General features: G+C 33.6%; 1 protein-coding gene and 1 non-coding gene across 3 annotated transcripts in view; both read right to left on the reverse strand.

Annotated features, from left to right (window-relative positions):
* LOC105219016 (ETS-like protein pointed) overlaps positions 1 to 20209 on the reverse strand; it is a 200955-nt gene that overhangs the window by 168389 nt on the left and 12357 nt on the right. For both annotated transcript variants that reach the window (XM_054225565.1, XM_054225564.1), the window contains exon 2: positions 2180 to 2579. In XM_054225565.1, coding sequence (XP_054081540.1) covers positions 2180 to 2566 — 387 coding nt within the window. In that variant the 5' untranslated portion in view covers positions 2567 to 2579. The remainder of the gene's footprint in view (positions 1 to 2179; positions 2580 to 20209) is intronic.
* Trnam-cau (transfer RNA methionine (anticodon CAU)) lies at positions 16886 to 16957 on the reverse strand. The gene has a single exon. It is a non-coding gene; the product is annotated as a tRNA-Met (tRNA).

Consider the following 20209-nt stretch of genomic DNA (forward strand, 5'->3'; position numbering starts at 1 on the left):
CCTGACTACTCCTAACCCCTTAAGTGAGTAAGCAACTCCTATGAGCGTTTAGCTAATATTCCAGATACATCCTTGAGTATACTTGGGACGTCTGAAAGGATCTACCAGAAAACCGAATTTAAGTAAAAAATGTCAGATTTATTTCAATAACGAGATAATGAATACTCTGAAATTTCAGCTGTTTGGAAACAAGGATTGCAGCTGTGGAGAAATTGCCTGTTCAAGATCATTTCCTTGGGACGACCAAATGATCAATCTGTATTTCCAAGCAAACTTTTCTCAAAAATACTTTAGTTGCTTAGTAACTAATATTATTTCCATATTTTGAACACTCAACTATAAGGTTCGGGTTATAAAATCTTTACTATCTTAAGCGAAGCGGGAAATCTAATTTTTAACAAGTAGATTGGTTCTGGTTCTGTAAAGATCGCTAACTTTTAGTTTTCTAGTGTTTAGGCCAGCAACTTTGGGGCATTCGCATAATGAGGTCAGTAGGAACAAGCTATATACTACAGAATCTATCTAGAATCAGTATTGGGATCATCTCTAAAAACTGTCTAACTTTTAATCCGTAACTCCCATATATTATATAAATAAATGGGACTGACCATCGAACATTAATTTTTTTCGCATATTAAAGAAACATTGTCTACTGAATGAACGCGTTTATGTAATCGTATAATTCGACCTTATGACAAATACAAATTCATAATTTTTAAAAACATATACTTTACACATCAAGTATAACGATCGTGAAGTTTATGAGAACATAGCTAAGAAACTTCTATAAGTATGTCTACGATGATATCAAAATACTTTCCTATTCCACAATCTTGAGGATGATATAAATATGTATTCACATAAAACAAAAATTATTAAAAAAATACAAGTGTTTGGAATTTTTATCACATTTTCACTTTGAACAAATTATGGTCTGAGGTATTTATGCCAAGAACAAACGCACTGACTGTCATTAAACGAACCGAAACTAATTATGTGTTTACATATATAAATATATAATTATAAATATATCGGGTGGTCAAAAACAAAAAAACGAAACTCCCCCACATGCAATTTTTGCACTAGGGGTGTCCTATTTGTGAAGTAAAACTCAACATAATTTATAATGGTTAGGAGTTAAAGGGGCTATACCAGTGTGACACTTTCAAAAATAGATTTTTTTTTTATTTTTTGCTTTTTCCATAGTTTATATGTACTTTCAAAAATATCCTGTGAAAGCAGTAAGGCTGTATCCTGAATAGTTTTTGAATTGCAGAGCGACCGCTCACAGGTATAAGCCGATATAATCGAAAATTTAAACCCGTTTTTCTCGAAACGAAATTTTCCAAATTGCTGACATCATAACTCCACGAGAAAATGACCGATCGACTTTAAATTGAAACTGAGTACTCTTGAATATATTTACCTTTTTTTGTATTTACATATTATGTCCAAAAAATTTCGAAACATTCAATCAAGTACTTTCTTAAAAAAAAATCACGAAAATCGTCTAATTTTTCATCGTTTACACTGGTATAGCCCGTTAAAAAATATAATTCCAAAATATAGTATTTGAGATGAATTCAGGGCAATTTTTATAGTAAATACAAAATACAAAAAATAATATTTGTTTATCAGTAAAAATAATGCTAATTAATCTTAAAGAACTCAACCAATATTTCAAAAAATTAAATAATTACAAAAATTTTAAAAATAAATTTTTGGAAAAATAAAAAGGAAATATTTTAGGAATTTTTTGGAAATAAAATTAAAAGTTAAAAATTTTTTATTCAAATAAGTGTTTTTTAGTTTTTATACACAAATATTATATTTTATAATTATTTTTTGAAAAAAAAAAAATAAATTTCAAAGCTACATAAAAAGGACACCCCTAATGTACACTCACTTTCGAATGCAGTGAAGTATGAAATAATACATAAATACATATGGGAGCATGTACATATATTTATATACATAAATATGTATGTTTGTATAAAGACGAACAAATTATGCAAATGCTCGCCACACATGCAATGCATATTAAATGCAACACTTAGTCGATAAATGCAAAGCTTGCATTTTAATGCGACTTGTTGCCATTGCTTTCAATTAAACTAAACAATTTTGTATTTTTGATTTATTTTCTACACCATTTTTTTCCGTAAAGAAGACAACTCACCTCGATTAGGTTCTTCAGGAAAGTCACTCGTCGATTCTTTTTCAGACGCATGCTGCCGCTGGCGTTGTTGTTGTTGCTCAAAATTGAACTGCTGCTGTGATTATTGTTATTGTTGACACTAATATTATTTTGATTATTATTATTTATAATTGCACTAGCACTCACACTCGCACTGGCACTGGCACTATTATTATGATTGTTGTTGTTGTTATTTTGATTATTATCACAATTGTTGTTGTTTGTATTATTTTTATTGAACAGGAAATTGGTATTGAAATTGAGTATCTCACTAAAGTGAGCGTTATTCTTCTGATAGAAGGAGGCCGGTGCAGTTGGTAGCATAAATCTGGTAGTTGGCAACTCTGTTTTACAAATCGCAAGTTCCATATTGTGCGGGCATCTGGAAGGAAGAAAGAAGGTAGAAGAAATATTTTAGTAAAAGTCTGAGAATATAATTTTTTATATCAGAACAAGTAAGGAAGGGCTTAATTCGGGTGTAATCGAACAAATAATTTTATTAATATACCTAACACACAATTGGTCCCATATATTCGAATAGAATAACGAAAATCATTATATAATGTAAAGGGGTTTTCAAAAAGACCGCTAAAACGGCCAATTGACTGGGCCATTTCGAGACATAACACGTTAACCATACTTGGTTTTCGATAAATCGATTGCGACATTGGCTTGTGTGGATTGTGGCGCCGTCCAGTTGGAACCACGTATTGTCCACGTCCATATCATCCAATTCGGACCAAAAATATACGATTATCATTGGGAAGTAGCGTTTCCCATTCACAGTAACGTGCCGGTGTTGATCATCACGGTCCTTTAACTGTAGTTTTTTCGGGATGCAATGGTGACTTATGGAGTACGTGTGGTTTGCTGTCTGACCAATAACGCATATTTTGCTTATTGGCGAAGCCATTCAGCCAGAAATCAGCCAATTACCGGTAGCAAGTTTTAATAATTTCGACTCGTTGTTGGATCGTATATCTTTCCATGATGAAATGGCTAACCTTACTCTATAGAAATGTCAAAATAGCGGGAAAAATATGGCGTCGTTTGCTGTCTCTATGGGTCTACTTTTGTAGTATCCCTTTTGAAAAACCTTTTATATGAGGGCTGAGGTAATTCCTAAACAAATTTCACTCCACCAAGCTTCATTATATCAAAGATTTACACCTACTTAATTTTGATACCGATTACCAGTATATACGCTATAAAGCTCACAGAATGTTTCAAAACCCTAATAGTAGGAATATGGGACCCGATTTTACCCATTTTTGGCACACAAACACACTATTAGAAGAAAAAGATTCTGTCTGAATTTCTTTAAAATTCTGAGTGATTTACGGATATTTGCGGTAAAAAAATTTTCATTGGCACTGAGGCCTTCATGTTCAATATTTGGAACCCTGAAAAGTTATAGTTCGATTTCGACAATTTTTAAACGAGGAATGCCAGTCCTCAAATATAGTGTAGAATCATATCATGTGGAATAAAATGTTGTATTTTAATAAGTTCTCAAAGAAACTTTGCTCTCGTATTATATGTCTATCCAATCATAAAATATTACAACAAAACTCCGCCATAAAAATGTCGCTCGCAGTAAATGTAATTACCTTAAGTATGCTTATTATCACCTAAGCAAATAATGAAATGTTGCAAGGCAAATATAGGCACTCTATACCTTATACATATATGTAGATATGTCTATTTAGTATTTCTATAGCTATAAATTAAACGGTTAATTGCTTATGTTTTTTTAGCTTCATTTCTGTATGGAATATTTGTTTTACGCTCTCGGCGTCACTTATTACTTTGTAAAAGGCAACAACATAAACAAGACAACTACAATAAAAAAATAATAAAAAAAAAAAAAATAAAAAATAAAATTAAAAAAATTAAAAAAAAAAATTAGAAAATATGAGAAAAAGTAAAAAATTAAAAAAAAAAATATTAAAAAAAAATTAAGAAAAATTAAAAAAAAATATGAAAAAATTCGAGAAAAAATGAAGAAAAAGTAAGACAATAAAAACTATGAAAATAAGAAAATGAAGACATTAACTGTAAATAACACGCTCGAAATGAGGTGCTAACCAATTGACAAACCAATTGGCGCTGTCATTTAGTTTACACTTTGCCGTTAAATTTCTGCAAATAACACTAACTCACAAATTATTTGTTTATTTATCTGTTTATTTATGTAATTATGATGTTTTGAGTGGCGTTGTTGTTGTTGTGTTTTGTTTCGATTATTGCGCTATTGTTGTAGATAAATTATGCACTTTTTTCAACAAATCAGTTATTTTTTGAAAATGCAAATATTTTAATTAATTTTTGAAGACACACAACTTAATCTACACTTAACATAACAATAGAGTCACATAGACATACATACATATGTACATACATTTTTTCATACCTATCTATATATGTATGCTTTAAGGCAATAATATGACTTATTTGTTAGTACAAAAATCGGCATTTTTCAAAGTCCCCAAACACCGTAATTAGTATAGGTAAATATTGAGACAATACAAATATACAAACAATTGCCCACAATTTGATATACACACACAGTCAGTTGTTGTTTGTGTTGGTCGGCGTGCGAGAGAGTCAATACGTCAAAGTAGGCGACATCAAAGGCCATTTTGGCGGGGATGCACTGTGTGCACCAAATACATATATTATTTTCATAGTTTTCTTTTGACGTTTTCCACACCGTTTTTTTTTTTGTTTTTTTTTTGCGCTCCATCTGTTGATGCAACTTTTTTGATTATTCGTGTAGTTGAAAAAAAGTGTAAGAAAAAGACCACAACAAAGGTGCCGCTTTCAAGTTTTATGTTTTTTAAGAGCGTATTGTAATTCTTTCCGCATCTCTGCATCTCTCTTTAGCTCCATCTCTCTCTCTCTCTCTCTCTTACTTGTAAGCCAGCCCCAGTTTAGCGGCAAATCAATTCATATGCACACTTACAATTGTTTTCTTTGTGACTATTTGATGGCATATTAAGCGCAGCTCATTTCGGAAATCACGAGATCTGTGGAAATTACACGCGCACCTTTCGAACTATGGACACTGTGTTTGTGTGTCCATAATAGATAAGTACTATATAATTAAAATGTATTCGTGATTTAGAATAAATTGGTCTTAAATTTTAAATAGTTTTTATTAACCGTAATTATGTAAGAGGGCGCCCGGAAAAGATCATAAGCTTTCATAAGCATCATTATGCAACAAATCCCGAAGAAATTAAAAAAGAACGATCCTCAAACTGTCCAACTCAAACTTACCAAAATAAACGGTTCCAGTTTTCTGGCCGGATAAGGCGTGACAGGCTGACAACAGTAGTACTCAAACTATTGGTGGCAATTTTTTGTTGCTACAACAATAACAACACAGGATAAGTATAGTAGAAGGGTATAGTTATTATGATATTATTTAATTTAAATACGTTTGGGAAAAGGCCTTGGCCTTTGTTTGACGTTAAATCAGCATTTTATTACCAAGAACATAAGAGCTCTCGTGAAGCGGATGCGAATGGTTTCAATAGCTCTCGAAGCATTTTCTTATTTTGATATTGGAACACTTTAGAGAACTACAGAATTATATAACATGTTTCAAACGAGAGCATTGATCTTTTTATATGAAAGGTACTGGAAACCCAAAAAAACCCGGGTGGATTATATTGTGATAGTTGGCAAGTAGAGTAGAGCTACTTTTTCAATAACCTTTTTTAACAGATCACCATCACCCATTGTTGAATAATATTCGACGGAATAGACCACGTCCAGCACGCAGTGAAGAAAATGTAGCAGCTGTAGCTGAGAGTGTACACGAGAACCGTGGAAAGTCGATTCGGCGCCGTTTATTTCATCCAGAAAAAAACAACGTTTGGTGTGGTTTGTGGGCCGGTGGAATCATCGATCCATATTTCTTCAAAAATGATGCCGGTGAGAACGTAACCGTCAAAGGCGACCGATATTGCGCCATGATAACCAACTATTTGATGCCTGAAATAAAAGCTCGCGATCTCGACGACATTTGGTTTCAACAAGACGGCGCCACTTCCCACAAAACGCATCAATCAAGGGATTTATAGAGAGAACACTTCGGTGAGCAGAGAATTTCAGATTTTGGGCCGATCGTTGGCCACCAAGATCGTGTGACATCACACCGCTAGACTTATTCCTGTGGGGTTATGTAAAGTCTAAAGTCTATGCGGACAATCCCACTTCGATTCAGACCTTGGAGCACAACATCACATGTGTCATGCGCCAGTTATGAGTGGAAATGCTCGAACGAGTAATCGAAAATTGTACTCAACGGATGGACCATCTGAGATGTAGCCAAGGCCAACATTTGAAAGAGATAATCTTTAAAAAATTAATGCCAAAAATGTTTTCTATTGATAAATGAAATTCCCTATTAAATTTGTATTTTCTGTATTTTTTCTTAAAAACAAGTAGGGAACCTCGAAATGGATCAACCTTTATATATTAGGTTGTCAAATATTTCCCTTCCGCCTTTTTGTCTTTTGAATCGCTCATATCTGGCAATACTATATACATATCTTTGAAAGGTCTTGACCTACAAAACGACGCTATGCATGATTAGTTTGGATATTGCGTTCAACAGTTATAGACGTATAAACATGGAACGCCGAAATTCGCAAATTCGCTGCTGAAACGGAACGAACTCGAACCCATTTTTTAAGCGGATTGTGACTGGCGACGAATAGTGAATCGTCCCAAATAGTGGACAAGCCGTGATTGACGGCCAGGAAGGTTTTGCTTTGTGTTTGGTGGGATTGGAAGGGAATCATCCACTATGAGCTGCTCCCATATAACAACTGGACTGCTTGAAGCCGACGATCGATCAGAAGTGTCCAGAATTGGCCAACAGGAAGGGTGTAGTGTTCCACCAAGACAACGCCAGACCACGCACTTCGTTGATGACTCGTCAGAAGCCACGGGAAATCGGATGGGAGGTTTTAACGTATCCACCATATAGCCCAGACATAGCGCCAAGTGATTACCACCTGTTCGCCTTTGGTGGTGTAAAGTGGAACTCAAAAGAGGCTTGTGAAAAGTGGCTGTCTAGATGGGTCTAACCTTTGAGCAAACTTCCACCAATTTTATAACAATAATATATTGTGAGATTTCACAATAACTTTACATACGAGTATGAACCACTCATCTTAAGTAGCAATGAACGATATTGCACATTGCAATTGGTGTGATAATATGGGGATATCAGGCATACTATACTACATTGTGACAAAAGGAAAACTCTTTGAGTTGAAGCGATTATATAGAACAGATTTACATACGAGAATATATACACCAATAAGAGTACAGTTAGTGCGATATGCAACTTTATGACTTTTATAAGTAAAATATACATAATTGTAAAGTGCGAGTATAGTTATGAATTTTTATCACAGGAAGTGCATAGGGACGCCTGGTGGGGATACAATCACAACTCGCTAGTACATATATATATTACATACATATATACATATGTATATCAATTTACATATCACAAATTATTATTTATACATACATACATATATAATTTTATTTATAACGCAACAACAGTTGTTTATTCCTATTTTATTTGTGTATTACTGTATGTGTATCATAAACAATAGTTTTTCTCAGTTTTGTTATTAAATTTATTACATTACGCGATTGATGAATGAGCTGGAGCTTTACGTAAAGTCTTTGTTTATATACTCTTGCATACATATATTTCTTGTAAATAAAAAATGCTCAGTCATAGATCATTGAGAATTGATCGTGCAACGTCATGTAAAAATCAGAAATTTCTACACTAAAATGTATCTTCACTTTTCCAATGGCTTTTACAAGTTGATAAATAAATAAAAATAATTTTGTGTGATATCGATCGATTAGTAATGAACAAGTAAGGAAGGGCTAAGTTCGGGTGTAACCGAACATTTTATACTCTCGCAATTTATTTATTTAACTTAATTAATATTATATAGTACACAATTTGACCCACATATTCGTATAAAATCCATTGAAAGTTGGAAACCATAATATTGGGTTAGAAGCACCGAGGTCCTCGTGTTCGATATATGGGGCCTTGAAAACCTATGGTCCGATTTTTAGAAAGGGGCTGCCACACTATAAATACAGTACTAATGCAAAGTTCTGTTCCGATATCTTCACTAGTACTTACTTTATATATTGTAAAGTAAACGATTCAGATTGTCTTCAAAGTTCTGGTACATAAGAAGTAGGCGTGGTTGTGAAGCGATTTGGCCTATTTTCACAACATATCATTGGGATCTAAGGAAACTATTACAAACCAAGTTTCATTGAAATCGGTCGAGTAGTTCCTGAGATATGGTTTTTGACCCATAAGTGGGCGACGCCACGCCCATTTTCCATTTTGTAAAAAAAATCTGAGTGCAGCTTCCATCTGCCATTTCTTATGTGAAATTTAGTGTTTCTGATGTTTTTCGTTAGTGAGTTAACCCACTTTTAGTAATTTTCAACCTAACTTTTGTATGGGAGGTGGGCGTGGTTATGATCCGATTTCTTTCATTTTTGGACTGTATTAGGAAGTGGCTAAAAAAACAACTGCAGAAAGTTTGGTTTACATAGCTCTATTGGTTTACGAGATATGTACAAAAAACTTAGTAGGGGGCGGGGCCACGCCCACTTCCCCAAAAAAATTACATCCAAATATGCCCCTTAACAGTACGATCCTTCATACCAAATTTTATTTCCATAGCTTTATTTATGGCTTAGTTATGGCACTTTATGTGTTTTCGGTTTTCGCCATTTTGTGGGCGTGGCAGTGGTCCGATTTTGCTCATGAAAGCAACCTTCCTATGGTGCCAAGAAATAAGTGTGCCAAGTTTCATTAAGATATCTTAATGACAGACAGACATTCGGATTTGAACTCCACTCTTCGCCCTGATCACTTTGGTATATATAACCCTATATCTAACTCGTTTAGTTTAGGGTGTTACAAAAAACCGTTATGTGAACAAAACTATAATACTCTCTTTAGCAACATTTGTTGCGAGAGTATAAAAAAGAATCCCAAAAGCTACATAGAGTGTTAGTAGTAGTACACTTAACACACCGAAAGCTAACGAAAGTTGTTCCCAGTTATATATCTACTGAATTCGAGAAATGCAAACAACAAATGGCGCTGGAATATCCTGGAATAGGTTACCTCAGAGATTAATAATGAGACAACAGTTAGATTCATTTTTAAGCTGATGATCGAGATAGAATCCAAGATACTTTCATATCAATCATGTAATTGCGGGAATGTATGGTAAATACAATATATGCGATTATTCGATCGCACCACTTCTCTGGTCGTTGAATTTAGACCATTTAATTGTTCTATTTTAAGAAGAAGAGAGAAATTGAAAACTGCAAAAGCGCAAAACGTGGCATTGAATATAAAACTTCTTTATTCATAGTCTACTTACTACCACCAAGCTCTACAAGCTTTAACATCCGCTAAGACTATGATAATAATACTCATCTGCATAATGTTATCAAATTCGACCAAGTTTCTACAAAAAAAAAAAAAATACCCATGTATATGTGTCTACATGTATAATTTATTCGCTATTTGGGTAAAGTATTCCGGCGATTGATCGGCAGAAGAAAAGTTGAAAAAATAGCGAATGACTGATCTTTGTTTAATTTATTATTCACATAATAAATGAACTTGGCTTACATATGTAGTTGTTCGTGTTTGGAGGATAAAAGAAAGAGAGTCTGTAAAAGAATTTATTGCAATGACGTCTATGTACATACATATATATCTGTAGATACATAGGTAGCTGAATCTATAATTTTACAGATTTTTATGTCTTATTCTTTCGAAGTTCAGTCCAAAGCTGTAGTGTGCTTCATATATATGAAATAGTTGGCCACCATGTTATGGAATCTGAGAGATTAAATATGAGGCGTGAAAACTTTTGATTAGAATATCATGAAGAGTATAGTATGCTTACCAATTTTTCATGATCTCAGAGATTTCAACAGCGTAGGTTATGGAAATTTTGGAAATATCATGGAAGATTTTTATGACTAACACTCGTTGCACTGTATGAAGTTGCTCCAGTTTTAGGTTGTTCATTCGCCGTTTCTCTATCCATCGATAGTGTTTGCGGTATATAAGGTGATGTCATGAAAATTTTGAAAAAATTGTTCGAACCTCAATGCATTTACGCATATATCTATATATTCAATCTACATTTTCTGCATCTTTTTTTCCCATTTATTTTGTGAATGATTCAAATATAAAAAAATGTTAATGTAAAAATAAATTGTCGGATGTGACTCTTCAATTCCTTTCACAACAATTTCATTCATTCAGCATTGCAAATCACAAATTACAACGGCTATACAACTAATGTCATGCCTCGAAGGCACCCCTCCTTCGTACGCATTGGCTAACAATATCCGACAAGTGTGCGACAGCAGACAGTCAGTTAGTGTGACTAGTGCATGCACAAGTACTGTTAAATATGTGCATAATTATATATATATATATATAGAGATTTATATATATTACACACACACATGCTCTGAGATTTGTGTCGTCGTTACACACCTTGCTATCTAAAACCCTTCAAATATACGTCGGTGGCGGTGTCGCTGATATGTCTGAGAGCTGTCAGGCGACTTGACTACTGAACTGATTTTGCCGCACTTGATTTGTACGTGGTCTGCAACTATATACACATTTCCTATATTACATTCATAAATACTAAGTGAAATATATTGAAATTATATAGGAGCAAATGATCAGTTTTTATACCCAGTAAATGCATTATAATATACTAATATAAGCGATTTCTCGATTTTTTTCGTTAAAAAATGAACTTTCGTATCACGGAAGTAATCTTAGAATTCTTGAATTCTAATATAAATTGAATAAGATAATTAAAAGGTCTCTATGAAGCTTACCAACCAGCCGGAGGTAAGTTAACCCCCTCCGAAGATGCAGCACTCTCCACTGGTGGAATAACAAGCAGTTATGATTTGATTTGAAGATTTGAGATACACAATAGCATCAGTCTCAATGCGCTGCCTTCACTGTGGACCTCAGTGCAAAGTCATTCAAAATTCTACGATTGAGTTCATCTCATCACAAATTATCGTCAATGAGAGGGTGTAAGAGTACTTGAACCGACTTAGCCTTTTAAAAATCCAAAAGGAACGATAATTACGATTACATCTGAGTTTATTTAGTGATCTTTAGATAGATAGGATCTACAAGTTTTTGAAGATTTACTCAAAAACGCACTTAATAAATCAGAGCTCGGACTAAAAACACAAATTGGATGAATATGCCAAAAATATCTCTGAAAGCTGAACGTACCAGAAAATTCAAGAAAGAGAATTCAATATGAACCATTTGAGGTCCTTCAAGATAATCGCCAATCTGGAAGGTTACTTCTAAAATTTTGTAACTATCTAAGGATGATATTTGTAGCCAATTAGTGTCCGACCGATTCCCAATTTTTGGCCGATGCCGTTTAATCGGTCGGTCTCTATACTCAATGTAAGTTAATTAATGACTTAATTGTAATTTGATTGGCTTTATTTGATAATCCTGCCAAAATATAGAGATCCTCACTGTATATATTAGGTCTACAACTTTGCTTCCGCCGACAGCCTCGCCGTACGTATCTGAAAGCATTCGATGAGCCTCAGCCGCACTTTTCGGCTCGAGAATTCGGCTCAAAAAGTGACATTTCAGTTGAGAATAAGTTTGGGATGCAAACAGATCTCTACAAATATTTTGTTGGGTTAATGTTGACACAAATGTCCAAGATCGATATAAAACGATTGAATCGATTTAATCGACCAGTGCTTGACCCCAGAGACATCTATTGGAAAACGGCGGAAGCAAAGTTGGAGACCTAATAGTAAATAAAGAAACCGTAATATAATATTCAAATTCAAAAATGGTCCGTAAAAACGCCGTCATCTGATTTTTCGAACTTAAATGATGTTTTATAAAAAAACTATTAATAACCATTGGTTGGATGAAGTATATACATATATTGGACTTTCATACCCTGGGAATACGAAAAAATAGTATATTATTGCACTCAATAATTCAAACAACAAATATTCAGATTTTTAGTTATATTATTTGTGCAGTATTGTGAAGTGTGCCTCAAGTGATCCTCAAACGAATGATTGGGCGGACGAACTCATATCTACATCAAACTATATACATATATACACACGAGTAAATGGCAAATACTTTGTATGCATTGCCATGCACATTATTGCGAAAGTGACTGAAATGTCAACAATGGCGTGGGCTTGCGGTCAGACGTTGGCAAAATTGGCATGATTTGGCAGCATTCTAACATTTGAACGAACGCTTGCCACACATTAGTGCAATAAAAAAATGTAATATTATATATAGATATGTAAAAAAAGTATATTATATATTTAACGGGCTCATTCATTGCAAATTATTTATAGCAAATTAATTAAGTTTGATGTAAGCAATTACATATTTAATGTGACACTTGTGCACATACTTTCGGCATACACTGTTGTTGCGCTCAATTATTGTTTGATATGAACGCTTCAAGTTAATATAGCGTTTAAAAATATAAATATGTATGTATGTATGTTTGTATTTAAAATGGAGTGTGGGCGTTGTGACCAATGAGTCGCATTGAAGTGTGAAAAATCCGCGAATGCAATTGAGGCATAAAATCAGTGCATACATACATATTTACTATTTAAATACATAAGTATGAACAGTACATGTTATCAAATATAATACATATAACATTATATAAAAATTTGAAATAATTATTTAAAGTTAATAATATTGAGGAATAATATTGATTTCTAAATCCTTGCTCGGATATAAATCTAGCTATGCTCGGGTTCCGTAAACCCGATTGTCATGGGATTCCTAAGCATACAAACTAACCTAGAAAACATTGTCCGTCAGTAAAAAAATTCTCAGAAGACTTTCAAATATATTCTGCAATTCGATTCGTGAAAATTTTTCGAAATCGGAAGAATTGATTCTCACTTTAGGACTGTGCTGTATTCATCCTTAGTTTGAAAATACATTTGGTCCTTTTAGGATCGAAAAGAAGTACTTTCAAAATCGGGAATCTACTCAATTCCAGGGTTTAAAAGTAGAAACATCTGTATCAAACTTCCGACTACTTTCGGATCTACATGAATAAATGCTCGTTGAACCCAACCAAAAATGTTGAAACAAGCAATGTTAGTTGCTAGAAGAATTGTGAAATACTTATTCGAAAGTTTTGATCTAAGACAACCTTATACAGGTCTTGAATTAATCACATATTTCTAAATAGAATTGAATATGTAGTTATACCAATGAAAGTGAATCAAATTGAGCTGAATTCTAGATATGAAATCTTCACCGAAAATTAAGATCAAAATACTTCTAGTGTGGAAGAAGTAAGAAATTATGGAACGAGACTCACTCTCTCTAAGGTAATAAATAGCCATAACATCAATCTACCAACTGGTAGACATGAAAATCTAGGTTAGGTTAGGTTAGTAGGCATATCTCTGCATATGTAAAAAGATCTTACTTAATCAGTTTTGAGCGCTATCCTTTGAGATACCAATAAACTCCTAATGGATCAAAGACCTTTAAGATATCAATTCTAGCCAATACGCTAGGTTCGCCGAAGGTGAGCCTTCCAAGGTGTTTTAACCTCAGTCTGGCCAAGGCAGGACAGTGGAGGAGGAAATACTCAGAAGATTCCACCTCTCCTTCCTGCAAACAGTTTTGGCAACTTGCATCTGGCAGGATCCGCTTGGAATCTGTTACGAACTTCTTTAGTCGGCTAATATCAATTCTAGTCAGTTTGTTAGGTTCGCCGAAAGCCTTCCGAGGTGTTCGAACCTCAGTCTGGTAAAAGATGGACAATGGAGGCTAACGTGCTTAGATGATTCCAAATTTTGCAACTTGCTTCTGCCGGGATACCAAGCCTCAACTTTCTTTATAAAATCATAGAAAAATATTTTCGAATATCGAATGACTCGTGACAGTCAAAGTGAGATCTTCGATTATCCTAACATGAAAAAGGGTTCGAACAGTTTTGAGATCGACTCAAACTTGAAAGATCTTGTATAAGTCGGTTAACCACTTAAAAAGTGTACCCGACTGAAAGTACAACACAGTGCTCAGGTGTAAATGTATGCAAATGTCTATATAAACTCGTAAATTAATGTAACTTCTTATGTTAATTTTCTTACTCCACAAGGTTTCTTAAACATATTTAAGTATATAAAACATGTAGATATACACGCATGATATCGATTCCCCCACAAAAGCAGAAGCATTTGCTCAACAGAAACATTAAAGTCAACCTGACATTACACTGCTAACGAAACAAGTGATCGTTAAAGGGAAACCATACACCAACTGTGGTTCAGAAGACAAATAAAAACGCAAAGGGCACTACACAAAAAGAAAGGTCTGTACATATTTACACATACACGCAACACGGTTTTTTTACCGTTACCGACAAGTGCGTGCATTTTAACCCCTAACGCAGGTTCCGCCGCAAAAGGGAAACTCAGTGTTATTGTCAATGTGTATGTGTATATGTATTTTATCTGCACACGATCGTATATCAATCGGGCTACACGATCAGTTTGTGATCTACAAAAGACAAATTGTTTGTCCAACCCAAAAACATCGAAGGAAAGGGGAAAACGAGTATTTATGTACCTACATTCACATTATTTACCGTTGTATTGAAGATCATTAAAACCAAATACAAACTGATTTTGTCACTATCCAACTGACTGGGATTCTTCTGCCCTAATGGCCTTCATTGTGCGAAAATGTATGTATGTATCGATGTCTGTGTATGCAATTGTCTTTAGAAGTTGTTCTTTTCGTTTACCAACCTACTGACTTCTCTCATTGTCATTCTCACTTTATGTATATAAACATAAGTCTGTACATATATAAGAAATTTAACGCTACAATTTTACTCGTACACAACGTTTCGCTATTGTTGTTTTCTTTTGGACACCCTCGTACGATAAGTTTCGAAAATTGGAATGTTCTTTCGACGATTCTTGTTCACTTCCAGCGAAAAGAAATCATGCAATCACTTATGTATATATAGACATTTATACATAGAATCACTAATGACACATGGCTTGTACAGATAAGGTTAGACCCAATGTTATACGCAATTTTTCTGGTACAGATTGCAATGTTATTGTTGTTGCCTATATGAGCATAGCAATTCATATTCGAACATTCGTATTTCTCAATAGATACATACCTACATATGTACATACATATATACATACATATATACATCTCACTATTGAAAGATGGCCTTGAAAAGCCGGCTTGCAGTGCTCTGAAGTGATTACGGCTGTTTTGGAGGGATCTTCTTTCGTTGATAAGAAGTATTTTATATTGCAAAATCTGTTGGCAATCATTCTAACAACTTATAATTTCATTTCGAAATCGACAAAGAGGTGTACTAAGCATTTCGTGTCTAGTGCGCTAGAGTGATTTAGAAACGTTATTATACTTTTGCAAAAAAGGTTGATATAGTTTTGTTCACATAACAATTGTTTGTAAATCATAAAACTAAACGAGATAAAACTAAAATGATCGGGATGACGAGACGAGTTGAAATCCGGATGTCTGTCTGTCCGTCCGTCTGCAACCTGAGGAGGTTGCTTTCGAAGATGGGCCAAATCGGTCCACTGCCACGCCCACAAAATGATGAAAACCGAAAACATATACAGTGTCATAACTAAGGCCCCGGATATCGAGCATAAAAAACTCAGTGCCGAAGGGCTGAGCATTTTTTCACTGAAAATATCGGTGAATCTCTCAGATATTTTAATAATGTGTCTCTGTTTCAAAAATGGTTAAAATCGTGTCATAACTTCCTCTAGCTCCCATATACCTAATTATAGGATTTTCCAAAATACTGTGGGTTTTATTCCGCTTTTACCGATTAATATGTAAAACATCTTTAAGTTATCGAGTTATTTTCACGGTGCCTAAGTATGAGCTCTTAGGAAAACCTCTCAAAACTAACCTAAAAATAGTCCAACTATACCCTTTAGAACAACTTTTGCACCAATTCGAATACAATTTCGAAAAAATAATATAGAGATAAACTCCCGTGCGACTGACTCATTTCATATAGGGAACAATTCTTTATTTACTTATACATATGTATGTACGTACTACATATGTATCTAATGTGTAACCCTGAGGTGTGTGCACATCTGTTGCGTTGCATAGTTTGACGATTGATTTGATAATGTTACATGCACATAAGTATTATAACGAACACTTTCAACTTAATTGCCGACAGAAGAGCAGCGAAATGATGTGCTCATACATTGTTTGGCAATTGGAAATTAGGTGCTGAGTGGAGCAGAGGTGTTGATATTGCTTGAAAAGTAATTAGTAATAAGTGACAAAAATATGTGTGCTGATAAAAATGAAATTTTGCAATAACGTTGCACAGAAAAATTTCTTAATTAAAAAAAAAAACATTTATTTTGAAATTATATTTTCATTATAAAATTATAAGCAAACAAATACTTATTTAGTGGAAAAAAATTAAATATCATTTTCCTTAAAAAAAAAAAATTATTAAAAAAAAAATGTCCATCACCAACTAGCAGAGCAAGGTTTCGATCCTCGGACCTCTGGGTTATGGGCCCAGCACGCTTCCACTGCGCCACTCTGCTTACTTACTGTTATACGCTTAGTTAGCCTATTTTTGCTTACACTTACTTTCGCAACCCCTCACTCTTCGCTGTCTTGTCTTGTCTTGTCTATCACATTAATACATGCATACGGACAAACAAATTTCTCACTGAATCTCGAGAATCGTGAATCTTGTTTATATTAGTTTCTATACATATTTTAACCAGTTTTTGTAAATATTTCGTCATACGGGTTTTCGTTAATAAACATATATCAACAGATTTATCAAAGGATTTATTGCCTAAAATAAATATACATATATTCCACGAAATGGCAATTATTTCACTCTCGAGGCGATGTTTAAATTTCGATAAATCTATATCTTATGGCAATAGAATCATTGATTCGAAATGATTACGGAAATTTGTCGATAATATCAGCAGAAAATAGTCAATAATGTCATAAATTAACTTGAGTGGACCTCTCACATCACGTAGCATCGAATCTTTCTCTAGATATGCCCCATTATCTAGCTTCTTTTTTAGGTGAACTCAACCTAAATAAAATATCGCTGAAGATATTAAAAAATATGCTAACATCTCAGCTATATAGCTTATGAAGATTTGGAAGATTCAGACCTTTGTAGATCAAAAGTAAATTCTAGCATTCCCTCAATGCCAGTAATACCATATTTTTCACTGAAGATCATGAACAACCCGGAACCAGCAACGAATCTAATTCTTTCAAAGACGAGAAATACTATTAGAAAGGCGCAGAGTTTCATTAAAGATACTATACGATGCTGTAAGTTTTATATAAATAATCCCATGAACTCACAAAAGCAAATCTTTCGAAACAAGAGAAAACAAGAAAAAACGTTAACTTCGGTTGTACCGAAGCTAATATACCCTTCACAGGTGCATTTCTATTAGTAACTATGTGTTTAAGCAAATCTAAAGACGTAAGAAAAAGTAAGTAAAATAAAAGAAAACATTTTACTAATTCTTTTTAGCCGGGTTGTTTGCTAGAAACATTAAGGTTATATAGTTAACCGATGTGAACAATTTCTTCGGAGATTATATTATTACCTTAAGCAGTAATCCATGTCAAATTTCGTGAAGATACCACGTCAAATGCGAAAATTTTCCTACAAGCCATTGATTCCGATCGTTCGGTTTGTATGACAGCTATATGCTCTAGTGAAGCGATCTGAACAATTTTTTCGGAGATTAAATTATTTCTATGAGCAATAACTCACACCAATTTTCGTGAAGATACCACGTCAAATACGAAAATTTTCCATACAAGCCATGGATTCGGATCATTCAGTTTGTATGGCAGCTATATGATATAGTGGTCCGATATCGGCAGTTCCGACAACTGAGTAGCTTCTTGAAGAGAAAATAATATGTGCAAAATTTCAAAATGATATCTTAAAAACTGAAGGACTAGTTCGTATATATACAGACAGACAGACATGGCTAAATCGACTCAGTTCAACATACTGATCATTTAAATATATAATTTATAAGGCCTCCGACGCTTCCTTCTGGGTGTTACAAACTTCGTGACAAACTTAATATACCCTGTTCAGGGTATACAAATTAAGAGCAAGTATGAAATTAAATGCACAATTCTTGGCTTTAATCAATTTTGTAATTATTAGAAGAAAAACACAGTACAAACATACATATAAACAGTTTTCTATGTACGTTCTCATAGAACTTAGATAAGCTTTTATTATCAGCAAACCATACCATTTGGAATATGAGGCTTTTTTGTTTTGCTTAGAAATTAAGAATGCTTGGGTTTTCTACGAATATATAAGTTTACGAGTACATACATATATAGTATGTATAGAGTGATAACAATTATAGGTTCAACTGAATTAAGTAAACAAATACGTATTTAATTTTTTATGCGACATTTCGTACTGAATATTTGAATATAATAAAATTTTAGAGACGTTCATGACCCAAAAACCACACAGCTGTTTCAAAATAAAATGCGTTTTACAAAAAACTTGAAAAACTATTGCAATGAGAGGGTTAAAGCCGAAAGGCAGGGAAGGAGAACAGTTTTGAACAGTTACAGTTCAAGATTCTTTACGTTTTGAAGCCTACTTTTTATATAAAATGAAAGCTTGGGTGCCAAAGTAAGAAATTAACCATGCATCATATGGGAGTCCTCGAGACCATGAATACTTCCAATTAAGTTAAAAACAAAACTGTGTCTGAAACTGTGCCTCACAGTAATTAACTGTATTTTAATGTTGGGTTACAAGTATAATATTCCAAAAGAACTATCATCATTACCAAAACGAATTCGATACCTTTTTAATAATGGCAAATGTATATAGACTTCTATGTATATGCCCGCACCCACACCCATCTATATTTGCGAGTAATTAAAAAGCGCGTCGAAAATAATTTTGTTTGATAAGCAATCATATTATTGACAACAATTAAGCACACGTGCCATTAGATAATTGCGTATCTATAACCATATTCATGAATATAGGAATGTACATATACGTAGCCCTCAGAGAATGGTTATTAAAAGAGCTCATAAATATGAGAACGAGTTTTTAGACAAAAAGCGATTGGAGTCTATACTGATCTATGATTATACTATATTGTATTAAAATCGATTTTTTTGTGGGTATTGGAACAAACAAATTTTTTCAGAAGATTAAGTCATAAGTAAAAAAAATTATATTCTCCGATTTTCGAAGTTAGGCTCCAAAATCGAAATATTTAGATTCGAAGTTCGGAAAAAGGATTTTGACAGATGTTATGGACAGGATGACAGATGCTATAAAAAGTCAAATTTCAGCAAATGGTAATTAAAAGAGCTCATAAATATGAGAACGAGTTTTTAGACAAAAAACGATTTGAGTTTATACTGATCTATGATTCTACTACACGGCAAAATCGATTTTTTTTCCTGGGTATTGGTTCAAATTAATTTTCCAATTGTATTCTTCAATTTTCGAACTTAATCTCCAAATTCGAAATATTAAGATTCGATGCAATGAAAACTTAAATTTTGATTTTCGAAAAAAAAAATAAAAAATGTTTATATCGAAAACTAGTGGACCGTTTATAATATGTATTATATAAGCTTGACGAAAGAGTTTTATATATCATTGAATGCAGAAGAAAGTTTAGATTACATCCATATTTTGGATTTTTTATTAGCTCTATCCTATAATTAATAACAATTTTTTTAAAAGTCCTTTTTTCGAACTTCGAAATTTGGTTATTTCGAAAATCGAAGATTACAATTTTTTA

Source organism: Zeugodacus cucurbitae, chromosome 2 (assembly GCF_028554725.1).
Source record: "Zeugodacus cucurbitae isolate PBARC_wt_2022May chromosome 2, idZeuCucr1.2, whole genome shotgun sequence".
In the NCBI taxonomy this organism is placed as follows: domain Eukaryota; kingdom Metazoa; phylum Arthropoda; class Insecta; order Diptera; family Tephritidae; genus Zeugodacus; species Zeugodacus cucurbitae.